We start from the raw sequence: 13783 nt of genomic DNA, 5'->3' as shown, positions 1-13783 counted from the left end.
GTGCGATTGGCTAGCTGTCAGCTCAGGCCCCGCCTTCAAATCGCGACCATAGACGATCGCAACCAGAAGAGGAAGATGAGTATCCCGCAGCCTGGATTGCAAAATCATGGCAACATTCATGGAGCGACTTGCTTTTCTTCAGAAAGTAAGTGTCGTTTACAGTTGTTGTTGCCTGTGAATACCGCTGATAATTAAACGGGGGGGTCGCGACCACGAAAGAGCGTTTGTGGTTCGCTGTGTTGTGCCATCAGCAGCCCGCTAGCCCAGGTAGCCTGCTAGCTAACCGCACAAACACACAGTGGTGTTGCATGTCATGTTTCTGTGGGTTTCGAGCTGACACCCCACCTGCTCTGCACCGGCCAGAGCTGACCGAGGCGAGCAGAGCAGCCCGCCTGATGTCATGTGGCATTTGAATGTCCTGCTCCATCTCTCACGGTGCATCATTTTTCCTCACCAACTCAAGGTGCCAACTCTGATGAAGGCTACAGCAGATGATGAAACGCCCTGTCCTGGCTACCTCTTCCAAGAGATTGGAAGTATCCTTTGTCATTTTCTACACGCAGATCTTTTGATGAAGTAGATAGGCCATCACAAACAAATAAAAAAAAAACATCCAAATGATCTTCTCATCTTTTGCACTGGGAGGATTACTTTGCCTAGATCATACTTGTGTAAATAATATGTTGCAGAGGCCCATGTCTGTCATGTCCTTAACAGTGTTTGCGCTGCAGAAATCTCCCATGAGTCACTGGGTTGTGGTCAGTGTTTGCTGGAGTATCTTCTGGAGAGGCTGCAGGTGGAGTCCTGTCATGTCAAACTCAAGGTGAGAGCGGCACAGTGGCCAGTGTCAGTCTGCAACTTAACACCCCGAAACCACCTGTTTGATTTTGATGTAATGTGTGAAGTTGAATACTCATCAGAACATGATTGTGCACATGTATGTGTGAGTCAGCGTTACCTCATTTACTCATTCGATGTAGTCATAGGTATTTTTCCATTCTCGTCTTTGGGAAACGTCACACCTTCCTCCGTTGTTTCAGGTGCTGAAGATCTTTGTCCATCTCTGCGGCCATGGCTCGAATCATTTCCTCACTGAACTCAGAAGGAACTCCACTTTCATCCAACAAGCGTCAGGTTAGACACTGATCTCCTCTTTAACTCTCAAACATCGATGTCTACTCTGTCGCATGAGTATTCACTGTTGTTTGCTGCTGTGTGCTCTGTTCTCTCCTAAGTTTACAGTGGCCCCCCTGATCCCATCCATGGCACCGCACTGTACCAGAAAGTCAGGAACACAGCACAGGTGAGACCCAGATTTCCTTTTTGTCATCATTATCATTCCTAAATCCATTATTCCTCGGCAAATGTACACAAACACACCCACCCTTCTCTTCACAGGAAGTGGCCCGGTTGCTTTTCACTGATACAATTTCCACCAAGAGTGGCCTCTCCCCATGTGCTCCAGCCACTCCAACTATGGGTGAGTAGCACAAAACAACTTTACAAAGACAAAAACACATTGCGCTTATATAATAATGCAGAGACTATAGAGAGCTGGAGTCAGAGAGAAATTTGAGTCTGTTGCCTGCAACCATCAGTCATAATCTTTTGTAAATTTAGTGGCATGAGATTTGTCTGTCCTTGTGTTCAGGTATGGGGTCAGTGTCCTCCCACAGGTCAGGAATGCAGGGCTTTGGGTACAGTCCAGGGAAGCAGGGGACAGGTGAGTGACCAGGAGCGGTGGTCTCAAAATCATGCCTCAGTTCCATTTCTCAGAGGACAAAGAAACACACATACACACACACTCCCAGCCTGAGTGTGTGACAGCTGGCGTGTATTTCCTAAATTTCTGTTTGTCCTGTCCTTCTGCATCCTGGCAGGCAGTGACACTCTACTGGACAAAATCCAGAAGGCAGCAGAGGTCGTGGCCAGTGCCGTCCTTCCTCCAACGGAGCACCAAGGCATCCGTCTCCATGACAACCACTACAGGGCTGTGGTGGCGCCCTCCACGCCCATAGAGGTGGCAGTGCCAGCATGTGCCTATAACCTACCCCCTCACAGACCCAAAGGTTAGACCTGGTTGTTGCTAGGGTATCATGCGTTGGTTTGATTCTGGGTTTTGACCTGAAACACACTTGCAGCTGTAACTCAAATTGAGTAAAAAAGACATTTTAATCAGCCAGTCAACGTCTGCATCTAAGCGATTTGTTGATGTGCTGCTGAATCTTATAAAGCTGTGATCAAGCCAGTCACATAATTCTTTATCAAATTTGGTATATCCACTAGTCACCTGACTGTTTGTGTGTTTTCACCACAGCGGTTGCCCAGCGGAGCCCGGGACAGGTTGGTGGTGGCTGGGAGGAGATGGACAGCGGCAACAGCTCCTCTCACAACTCCTCTCAGGACATCGCAGCCAACAGCAGGACCTCTGTGGGCAGCAAGTCGGCCGGCACCGGGAGCCAATCAGGCGCCAGCAGAGAGAGCAGCGGTGATCTATCAGAACGGTGAGCAGCAAATTGAATCTGTTACAGTTGCACTCAGTAAGAAATGAAATTCAGGTGTCAAGTATGATTAAATATCCTTGACAAATTGAAACGAGAGTGAAATATAGAACATCAGAAAGAGATCGCTCCGTCTAGAGAAACTACTGTTCCTCTTCCTCTGCCTCTCCTGTCGCTTTAATATCTTTTGGTGTGAAGCATCACATTATGTTGACCAGGTTGTTAAACATATGGCTGCTGTGTACAGTTTGCTAAATTCACGCAACTTGATTTCTGGGTACTGAACAGTAATCTCTCGCTGCCATTTGGAGCTGCCATCCTGCAACGCTGCTTAGTGCAGATTTCACTTTTAACACTTTTATTTTCAGTTTTCTTGTATGACAAATACTAGAGTTTTCTTTGCAATGTTATCTCACTTTTGTTTTTCTTTGTCCTCTGTCTTCACATCGCTCTTATTTCCTCTCTTCAACAATGCCCTGTCTCCAGGGTGGAAGCCATGCAGTTGGGGGACTGTGGCCAGGAGGTGGCGCTCATCAGCAAACTGACTGAAGGCTCCAGAGTGTTCCTGTCCAGGGAAGAAAGCCAGCACTTCATCAAGGAGTGAGTGTTTCTAAAATCGGACCGAGGATACAGTAGCTGTGTCAGATACTTAAATTATTCATTGTCTGCTCTCTTTCCCCTCCAGTATAGTTGTAATGTAGTTATCATTTGGAAATCCTTTTCACAACTTGGCCTGATTTCTGTCTCTCGTGGTTGTCAGGTGCTCCATTCTCAACTGTGAAGTTGTGGTGGAGTTGCTGTGTAGCAGACTCCAGGAGCCTTCAAACACTGTTCAAATGGTAAAACCAATACTTCCCAGCCTCAAAGATTCTGCTTTTGCCAATATTATTGAGCTGCAGGTGCAAATGAATTCTGCACATTCTTAAACTGGTTAGAGATGGTTAACTTTAGTCTTGGGTTTTCTCAGGTTGAGGGTAAGCTAAGGTTCTGGCCCTGTTGTACATAATTGGCCTGTTCCAGGGCCATTTTAGCTCTGTCTAACTGCAGTGGTTCTCCACACCTGCAGCTCAAAGTATCTTCCTTTTCCTTAAGAAAATGTAAACTGTAATACGCTCTGTATTCTTCCTGTCCCTGCAGAGGGCACTGTGCGCTGTAGCCTGCCTCATGACCTCTGACCTCCTCTCTCTGGAGCAAATCTTCAGCGCAACTCAACGCAAGCTGGCCCAGCTGAGCGAGGGGCCTCCTGGACCAGTGGCCAACAAAGCCACCAAGGTATGAGAGCCAAAGGGACAGTAAGATAGGAGGAACTGTAGAGGATGTAGACATATAAAGATAACAGAGCTGCAGAATACTGTCAGTAAGTTTTTTTTATTGTTTTTTTTTTGTTTTTTGTTTTTTTTTGGTCCTTATCTCTTCCCACCAGATCTTGCGGCAGTTTGAGGCTCTGGTGGGTGGACCTCTGCATGCTCCCAGACAGGATACTGCACCCAACAGCCAGCTGCTCTCCACACCTACCTGCTCTGTCCCTTTACTCCCCTCCCACTCTGCTCATATCACCAAGGACCTGCAGTCTGACCCCTCAGCCAGAGGCGCCACCCAACCCTTATGTTCCACAGCTTCCCTTTCTGGTCTGGACTTGACCAAGAGAGGTTCAACAGGGGGGCTGATGAAGGATGAGGAGGAGGAGAATATTTCCTCCAGTCTTGAGGAAGAGTCAGTGATAGGCAAGGCGGAGTCTGTCAGGACTAGTGAGGCTGGGGATGAATCTGTTGTGGAAGAGCCAGAGCTCCTTACAGACAGGGGCTCTCCTCCGCCCCCTGAGCCCCAGCCCTGTCCCGGCAAACTGTCCCTGTTCAGTGGCATGGAGCTGGTGAGCAGGGGGAGGCCACTGTGTCCCGGGCCTCCTACAGAAAGAGAAGACATTCGATCAGAGACGGACAAGATAGAAGAAACCGCAAAAGACTCAATGGAGAACCGAGCTGTGGATAACCCTGACAGTCCAGCAGACTCCATTGATGCTGCTCATCCAGCGTGTGAGGATGCATCCGATAGCAGCCAACCAGTATCGGCCTTCTCATTTCTCAACTTTTGACCATTATTACAACCGAACTATAACAGTTTAACCAATGATGTCATTACATTAGTTTCTTTTCAGAATCAGCACCGATTCCGTTTATAAACCAACCTCTGTAACTGCACATCTGTACGGTTAAAGCAAGACAGAGAAGGTCTCTTCGGGCTGTTTGTATTCTCTGTTGCTTTCATTTGCGTGGTGCCTCGTTGGAGGCTGCACTTTGAGCAGTGGGTGGTTTGAGCTTGGAGACAAACATCATGGACACACAAGTCACTGAGGGTACGGATGGGTGTTGCTGTGGGAACTGTTCAGAGAGAGAGATAGTGGTTTACTCGACACTAAAGTTTGTCAGGCTGGGAGTCTCATTTTTTAAGTATTCATGTATTACTGTCTTGAATTACAGGTCATCGTTGACAGTTATTTATCTCAGGATTCCTTTTAAGTAACTGAAAATGCTCGTATGCCTCGGCAGCACACCCTGAACCTCTCTGGGGGGGAATATCCCTTGATTTGTAGTTTGCACTATAATTGCTTTTTCTAATGGATTCAGAAACCTAGAATATGGAATTATGTCTTCCGTTATTTTTTGGTACTAAGCTATTACATGAGTGTAAATGTCATTTGAGTGTTGATTTGCAGATATTTATTATACCTTATACCCTGTTGATTCAAACATACCAGTGGGACTGGTTGTAGAGTGCATGTCTATGCCTAAAAGATCTCAAGAGAAATATCAGATGAAAGAAGAAGCTATTCTGTGTGTCCATGTCTATGAGAGAAAATCTGGGCTGCAATCAGCATAGTGCAAACTATCTTAAGATCAAAACCTCATTAACTGTTACTCGTACCACCTAATAAAAAGTGGCATATCACTGAACCACCATTACTACCATTGTCACCATTTCTGTTGCATTGTGTTTTGCACTGTGGAATGCAGCCCAAATTAAACCCCAGAATGGTAATGCAACCTGCTGGTACATATGATGTGAATATACTCTTCACAACTGTATATTTCAGTATCAGCTCAAGCCATGCTGTTGCACATGTACAGTACTAGTTTGCTGCATAACAATAAAACTTGCTGTATTTTTACAGCACCAGCTACGATAAAAATGGATGTTGATGTATTTGTCAGTGGCATGTTGCAGACAAAACTCAATCAACTGAAGTTTTTCCAACATTTCAAAAGCCCAACTTTATTTATTGATGTCAAATGGAAAATGACATAAAATATCAAGCACCAATATTAATGTCACAACTCTTGATTTATCTGATTTGCAACACAGTGTATTGGTCATACTGCACAGGCTATAAGACAAGTAAAAATGTTTAAAGATGTAAACAATTACAAAACAAATCAGCCTGTTCTTAAGGGCCTGTTTATTGTCAGAAGCACTGTGCTGAGTATACCACTGCTGGAGCTGCAGATGCCAGTGCTTGCTCACAGGTCTCTAAAATTAGCCAGAGTCTAATTTGAGGTTGGATTTTGGTGGCAAGGCTCATGAAGAGTCTACTCCATTACCTTAAATCCACTGGCCTCTCCACACCCATACACCCTGGCCTTTCTTTGATATTGAAACCAACTGCAAAGGTCTGCTCCTTATCACTTTGGTCAGATATAACAGGTTAGGCCTGAAAGATGGTTCGACTGGATTGTTTTAACAATGCTCCTTTGGAGTGAACAGGTCAGCCTCCGACTGCCTTTGTGAAGGGGATCACCAGATAGATGCATAAACAAACAACTTCCGACTTCTGCATATGAACACATAACTGGCTTGCCAGGTCTTGATTAAGGAGAATGTGGAGTTACTGGATAAAGTGCTTTGCTTTATTTAGTTCTGCGAGCACTTTGGATCGTACACACGTTTCTTGTAATTAGCACCCATGAAAATGTCCACGCATCAACAGACGCATGTAAAGAGAATGATACCCCTTTATAAAGTGCTTGGGGTGCGCGCACACACACACGTACACACACATCAAAACAGCACAGAGAACCACAGTGGTTGGGCCATGGAAAGGCGGATGTGCTTATGGTCTCGACACACGGTACATTATGATGTGGGGATGAGCCTTCATGCCCGAAACTGTAAACCTCCCCACGCATTATTCCCTCCCCCATGTTCTGATTGTGCCTCTTGATGCTTTTGAGGAGGAGCCGCTGTGCCAGTGGTGCCAGGACTGATGGGCAAGGGACACCAAGGTCAGGAGAGGGGTCAGAGGTCGATGTCATGTCGAGCCCGGTCGACCCCTGGTCTGCAGACTGCTGAAGTGTGCCTCCCTCAGGACTCTGTTGATATGGTCGTAGGAGACGTTGCTGCCGTCGCCATGGAAACCCTGCAGTGAGGAGCTGGCAGAGTCTTCAGGCTGGGGGCTGAGGGAGCTCTGGGAAATGCAGTTGCTCCGGCTGTGTGTGCATAGACTAGTGCTGGCTAACATGGCTCTCTCTGGACTGCTGATCCCACCGCTGCTGTCACTGCTGGATGACTACAAAGATACAGACAGAGACACACAGACAGGCTCAGAGTCGGAGCTGCGGCTTAACGGTATTTATCTGTAGGGGAGCCAAGGGACGCAGAGGCTCCCGGAACAGCTTCTCTCACAGTCCTGCTTTGCAAAAGCAAAGCAGACACACCAGTATTTCATAAACATGCAGCTAGATGGCTTTGACTTAACCCATCATGCCTATGTAATTCACTAAGATAAAGGTGAAGATCCACCTAGTCTTACCTCTGAATCCCAGACATCTCGTCCCAAATCAGACACCAGCAGACTCTGGACCCCCCCTGATCTCTTGGCCTGAGGATTCAGCTGTGTGTCTTCACTGTCACAGCTATGACGCCGCTTCCTGAGCAAAGGAATAGAAAAAGATAAGAGGGACAGGGAGATAGCATGAATGTGAATGTAGACGAAAAGCCAGTAAACAAGAAAAAATCGAACCTATGGACAGCATGAAGAAAGACACCGGGGGGGAGGAGGAGGAGGAGAAGGAGAGAAAATTTGCTAAGATAATAAGAGACTGGGCCGGGAACATGTGAAGAGGAACCAAAAATAGAAACCCCCTCTGACTGTTATGTGATCACACATGTGCCGCTCCTAAAATGACAACTCATTGATTAACTTGCCTCTATTTCACCCGGTTTAAGATATCACAAGCAATGGTTAACGAGCAAAAAATTCATAAGTACGACATTTCATAACGGGGTTTGGCGTTACCTGTTGTCGGTCAGCATCGCTGGCAGGAGAAAGGACACTCCCTGTTGAGAACCGAGGTTGAGATATCCCACTGTGCAAATTATAGCACCAGACCGATATGAATCCCAATATAATTACAGCTGCACGAACATACCACACAAAGTCAGTATGGTAAGCTCATCTTATCAGGAAGCCCAGGCTGAGCTCAACTCCAGCTTGCTGAAGCACACCCTTGTCGCCGCTAGAAAGCAAAAAAAAACCCTGACTGCACTTCACCGCTGTCAAGTCTCCAAAGCCAAGCCGCCTGGGTCTCAGCTTTGACCAGAGTAGAAATGGACGCTGGACGTGAGAAAACAGACAAGCTCTTGGCCAATTACGAAATGAAATGTCGAAGAACTTCAGCCATGACAGCAAAGGCAACAAGCTAACTTGCTAGCAGCTACCATACTAGTAGTACAGCTGCTAACGTTATGCTAACCACAAGTCCTTCCGCTTTCGTATTCCGTACACTTGCTGTAACTGTTGCCTGTAGTTGACAGCGGTCTGAGGCAAGACGAGGAGTAATTACACCCGAAGTGCGATAACCGACCTCGACGTGTCGTTAACTTGGCCACGCAGTCACGAAAAGAAAAAACAAAACAAACTACTTTTGCCAGCGCTGGCCGAACATGTAACTGTGATTAGTCAGTTGTGCTCTCCGCTCCCCGCAGCTGGTTCTGTTTACATGACGTCGCATGACGAAGCGGAAACCGAACAGGCCCCGCCCACTCGTCTTCCCTTGTCAACACGGGCTGGCCAGGCTCAGAAAGACTGGTTGTCACTATCGGGGACAACATTTGAAATGCTCTGTTTTGGTGTTGACGAATTCTCTTCGTCCAGGTAAAACGTCATATTTCACATTAATCCTCGAGAATACTTTCCCTTTACTTAACGGGGGTAGGAACGCTGCCGCTGCGCTGTCCGAGGCACTCGCCACTTTATTTTGCAAACGCCACATCTTCCATTAGAGAAAGTAGCATGTGTTATTATGTGTGTATATATTATGTGATGCCCCCCTCTACACACAATAAAATTCCTAGCATATTCTAAATTTGCACATTCTGTACATCCATATAGGCCTATAGAATCAAGCACATAAGCTTCACACACACACACACACACACACACACACACACACACACACACACACACACACACACACACAAAGTAATATCTATCTATCTATCTATCTATTCCATTGCTTGTACATTCAGTGTCCACTTTATCAGGTCCACCTGTACAATCTAATGCAGCTCGGGTCAACAGGATGCCCCTGCCTTGCAGAGTCCGTAGGTACCTTGGATTGTTTACACCTCATCCTGTGTAATACGAATCTGTTTATTATTGATGTTGTTGTTTGCAGAGGTCTTGTACTGGACTACATCATATTGAAAGGTGTTTCAAATTTTTTGTCCTCCCTATTTATTTACATGAGGGGGGCAGAATAGTGGAAACAGCTCTCAGTAAAACGCAGTCCAGTCCAACAGCAGCACTATCTATGAGCTCAATGCCAAACAGAGAATTGAATGAACACCTCTATTACTGTGACAAAAAGAAAACCTGAGTATTATAGGCATCAGAAAAGTAAACTTTATGGCACAACAGTTGGATTGGATTGGATTAGACTGAGCAGGTGGACCTGATAAAGTGGCCACTGAGTGTATTTGTTGTAGTACAAATACAAGCAATGGTTTTACATGTACATATTTCACATTTCAGATATAATCATATCTCACATATTATTCATTTGTCTGTTTCTTTGTCTCAGTAAATCGTTGTAATCCTTACCTTTCTTGCTTTTCTTCATGCATTTCTACCTAACAAAATGTTCTGTTGGGCTTGGTGTTTCTCCTTGCTGTGTCATTGACTGATTGGCTGCTCCATCTCATCTCTCTCAAATGTCTTTATACATACACAGAATACATTTCAGACTTTAAGGATCAAATTTAAACTTTGTCATTTTGTCATTAGTATCCATGGGTTGTCACACAAAATGAATGTCTACCTAACAGCCAAGCCATATTGTAATTTCACCTAGATGTCTGCGACGATGTGAATGCTTTACTTTAATGTCTGTCCAACAGATGAAGGTGATCCAGCACTCTGTGGAGACACTGCACACAGCTTTGATCTCCAGCCACACAGACTTGGCTAAACATTATAGCAAGTACTCCAAAAAAGAAAGGCGTTTTTTGGAGGACGGGCTTCGTTTAGGGGGTCCCGGCTTCAGCCCGTTCCAGCCCATTACAGTGCACTCTGACTCAGACTGGATCCCCTGTCACCCTGAGGAGCCCCAGGACTTCCAGAGCTTCTACCGCGCCCCTTATCGCAAGATCCCATCCACATGCCACAACACCATTTACATTCAGCCCATAGGTGAGCATTTCTATGTCTAACAGGTGTGGTGGGTCACCTTGCCCAGAGAGACATAAAGGTACACTACTTAAAATTGCTAAAGGTAACTGACTGAAGACTTAGAATAATGTAATAATGTATAATGGAGCAATGTAAATAATGCATGTAATTTGATGGCAGGGTCATTTTTTTTTTTTTTTTTGATTTGACGCTATATGAAGAAAATTGAATTGAGTTGAATTAAACAGTCCTCACTTACTTGACCCTCAGTAATCTTACATAGTTCATCTTTAACACTGCGGCTGTGAAAAAAACAGGAGACATGCATGCAAGACCCAACAAACTACCTGTATGTAGGACTTCATAGATGGGGAGGCATGCATGCCATTCAGCTGCTTTTTGATTCTATGCAAAGCAGGTCACATTTCTATTCTAAGCCTTGCATTTAGCCTTGCTCCTCTTCTGTCCTGTCAGGTTCCTTTGGGGAGGTGAAGGCCCAGACAGACCAGTATGTGGAGTGGCTCACAGAATACTGTCAGGCCTTCTTCTTGGGCCTTGCTGTCAAGCTGCTGCCGCCGGTTACTGTGGCAGAAACAGGATGTTCTTTCAGAGTTAACAGCAACTCACACAACCTGCAGATCCTCACTAGTAAGCCAAAGTTTTCCAGCTGAGCTCATGGCTTCCTTACATTCTGTCTTGATGTATTTTGGGCATTTTCCATGTAAAAATGCGGGGAGTCTGATATTCCCGAAAGTGGAATATCCATGACAGGGTTTGTTCATGACATTGTTGTTTTCTCTCAAAATTTAGGTGACCTGCTGCGATTTCTGGAGAAAAGGAAGCCGAAAGATGCCTTTTGTATAGTTGGATTCACAATGATCGACCTCTACCCAAGAGACTCCTGGAACTTTGTTTTTGGACAGGCTTCACTCACCAGGGGTGAGCCCGCGCTACAACATAATGTGTTTTAAGACTTGAGGGCAAGGATTTTACCAGACTGAAACGCTTTATAATACTACACATCTTCTTAACATAAGCTCAATCTACTGTTTAAATGCTATAATAGTGAGATAATTCATACTCTTTTTGACACCTCAGGCAGTCTCACATGATGTAATATGTTTAAAATGCCAATAGATGGCGCTAAATTCAAACGCAATCCAACCCAGCATAAAGAGGAGTTTTTCTTAGCTGTATCTTCATCTTTGTTTTGCATGTGTACGTCCAGGAATGGGCGTTTTCAGCTTTGCCAGGTACGATGACAACTTCTACAGCAGAGCTTACGCCGGGAGAGTCAAGAAACAGCTCCAGCTGAAGCGAGGAGACTATTCTGTGTTTGAAGGCTATTACACTCCCCCCATCAGCAGCACGCTGCTGCTCCGCTCCTGCAAGGTTACTGACAAACAGGCTCTTACACTCACCCACTTTTGGTGCTGTAAACTATGGAAACCCATTACGGCCACATCAACACACACACACAAAAAGCCTAAATTGTGGCTTTTTTCACAGTTGTTAATTAATGAATTAATTAATACAGGGAACTGTGGATGTTCTTCAGCAAGTGACTTTTTCAGACTTGTTAATTTATTTTTATTTTCATTTATTTATTTATTTTTTGTGATTTTTTTTTTTTTTTAAATAATTATGAAGTAGTTTACAGGCTATATGCGTTTATTTGCAAAGGATCTAAATAGCTAGTAGCATCAGCCTACACCTGTTTTTTTTTTTTTTTTTGTACTGTTATCAGAAAAGTTCTGTTTTAAACAACTGCCCCCAGACAATGACCCATGAGATCTGCCACATGTTTGGGATGCAGCACTGCCAGTGGGTGAGCTGTGTCATGCAGGGCTCCAACCACCTGGAGGAGTCGGACCGCCGGCCCCTGCACCTCTGTCCCATCTGCCTCCGCAAGCTACAGTCCTCAATCTTCTTCAACATAGCTGACAGATATAAGGTACAAAAAATGGAAGAAAGCCTGATTTTAGCAATGATCATGCACAAATGGACACTTGATCGACCAAAAATGAGATTACCATGACTGAGTCAGTAAAAACAACTTCAACACTTTCTCTTACAGTTCTGCTGGATACTTACTGTACCCACTTGGTGCTATGCCAGCGCCCGATTTCAGCCTTAGCATTGTTTGCAAATGAAATCCAGATTACTTCAGCCCTCTTTCCAGCAACATCCATGCACTGTAATACAGAGAACATTCTAGACGAGTTCGCAGGGAGTCTTTAAAGCGGCATGAATTTTAACCCGAGTGTGCTGAGCTTGTAGATACTGAAAGGCATGTTTTATACAGAATCTGTCAGTCTCACATTGACCGTTTGAATTTTAACCTTAATATTGCTGATCTGTTTCAACATCAGCAATCTTACAAACTGTTTGCTATCTGCACATGATGTCATCCTTCGTTAAAGGTACACTGGCTGAACTTATTGATTCATTACTGTGTAGCAATATGTGGCAATATGTGGCCATTCGGTCAGTCACAAAGGATGGATATGCTTCCTCTGATTCACAAGTCTTCAGTCAAACTTTTTTTTTTAACTTAACTTTTCTTTAAAGAAGTTTAAAAATCTGCCAGTAGGATGAGATAATCCCACTTTGTTTCTGGTGCCAATCACCTTGTTTCTAGACTTTTCTTGAATCAAAGTGTTATTTTATTCATCTGTCTTATTCTGTCTTGTTTCAATATAGTGACACTGAAAAATTCCTGAAACAAGTGAAACTACATTAGAAACAAGTGGGATTATCTCATCCCAGTGACAGATTTTTTCAGCTGTTTTAAGAAAAAAAAGATTTTACAAACACATGAGACCAGGAATTTGAGAATTGTGAAGATGGAGATTTGCTGCAGTGTAGCACCTCTGCCCTATTTAGTCCAATCCAGGCTGACCAGATGATTTGATCAAATGCACTGCCACAGCGAGATGCGTTCAGTTTCTTATATTGAATGGTCGGTATGTCTGTGTCCATCAGGCTTTGCTGCACTGGATGGATGACGGCCGGAGTGAAAGGTCTTCCACTGCCTCTCAGTCTCTGCCTCACTTCCCCAAACCTCTTCAGGCCTTTGACACACCCAGACTGTGGCTCCGCAGATGCCTGGACATCCTGGAAGATGATAAACGATAGTAACGGCCCATAAGTCTGATTATGAACACGGAGGAGAATGAGATGTTGCTTTCCTAATTTTCTTGCAGGGATCAGTACAGTATCTATGTTGTAATGCACTTAGCTCTCAACAAGTCTGTAGCTTCTGTGGATGCTACCGCGCTATTTAATCAGTAAAATAGTTTCATTACTTAAAAGCTGTTTGATTTAGAAAACAGCAACATTACAGCCATGCTACTGAGAAATGTAGTTAAACTACTAATGTCGCTACTTGTTACAAGTAGTGACGTTACTAGTTTAACAATACAGGCTATGATACAAGTAACTTGTATCAGCGCTACTGCCCTACACTGTGGTTAGGTAAAGTTATATGTCAGGAAGCAGACTTTGTATGCTGGATTATTAGGTATACTGGCAAATGTGTAAATTAAGGGGGGCTGGAGTATTTAATTTGTCATATTTTTAAGGCATGTTGTGATAAATAGAGAATAAAGTTTATAGG

At 44.5% G+C, this 13783-nt stretch overlaps 3 protein-coding genes across 3 annotated transcripts; 2 read left to right on the top strand and 1 right to left on the bottom strand.

Annotated features, from left to right (window-relative positions):
* The first annotated feature begins 11 nt into the window (after positions 1-11).
* Positions 12-5688, top strand: tepsin (TEPSIN adaptor related protein complex 4 accessory protein). Its single transcript, XM_030077599.1, has 13 exons — positions 12-145; positions 464-536; positions 732-823; positions 1041-1134; positions 1236-1303; positions 1399-1480; positions 1652-1723; positions 1881-2069; positions 2318-2504; positions 2988-3101; positions 3262-3340; positions 3639-3773; positions 3925-5688. The coding sequence occupies exons 1-13, from the start codon at positions 107-109 to the stop codon at positions 4591-4593; spliced, it is 1893 nt and encodes a 630-aa protein (XP_029933459.1). The 5' UTR covers positions 12-106; the 3' UTR covers positions 4594-5688.
* A 69-nt stretch (positions 5689-5757) lies between these two features.
* Positions 5758-8493, bottom strand: LOC115377688 (protein FAM104A). The gene is made up of 3 exons (XM_030077609.1): positions 7792-8493; positions 7306-7423; positions 5758-7062 (listed from the first exon to the last, which is right to left on the bottom strand). The coding sequence occupies exons 1-3, from the start codon at positions 7806-7808 to the stop codon at positions 6805-6807; spliced, it is 393 nt and encodes a 130-aa protein (XP_029933469.1). The 5' UTR covers positions 7809-8493; the 3' UTR covers positions 5758-6804.
* Positions 8494-8513: 20 nt separating this feature from the next.
* On the top strand, positions 8514-13725 carry amz2 (archaelysin family metallopeptidase 2). The gene is made up of 7 exons (XM_030077608.1): positions 8514-8649; positions 9894-10185; positions 10639-10812; positions 10975-11103; positions 11393-11556; positions 11942-12118; positions 13150-13725. Exons 2-7 carry the CDS (start codon positions 9894-9896, stop codon positions 13300-13302), a joined length of 1089 nt encoding a protein of 362 aa, XP_029933468.1. The 5' UTR covers positions 8514-8649; the 3' UTR covers positions 13303-13725.
* The last annotated feature ends 58 nt before the right edge of the window (positions 13726-13783 follow it).

The sequence above is a fragment of the Myripristis murdjan genome, chromosome 19, assembly GCF_902150065.1.
Source record: "Myripristis murdjan chromosome 19, fMyrMur1.1, whole genome shotgun sequence".
In the NCBI taxonomy this organism is placed as follows: domain Eukaryota; kingdom Metazoa; phylum Chordata; class Actinopteri; order Holocentriformes; family Holocentridae; genus Myripristis; species Myripristis murdjan.
Note: the sequence above shows the minus strand (reverse complement) of the source record. Positions and strands in the feature narration are given on the sequence as shown.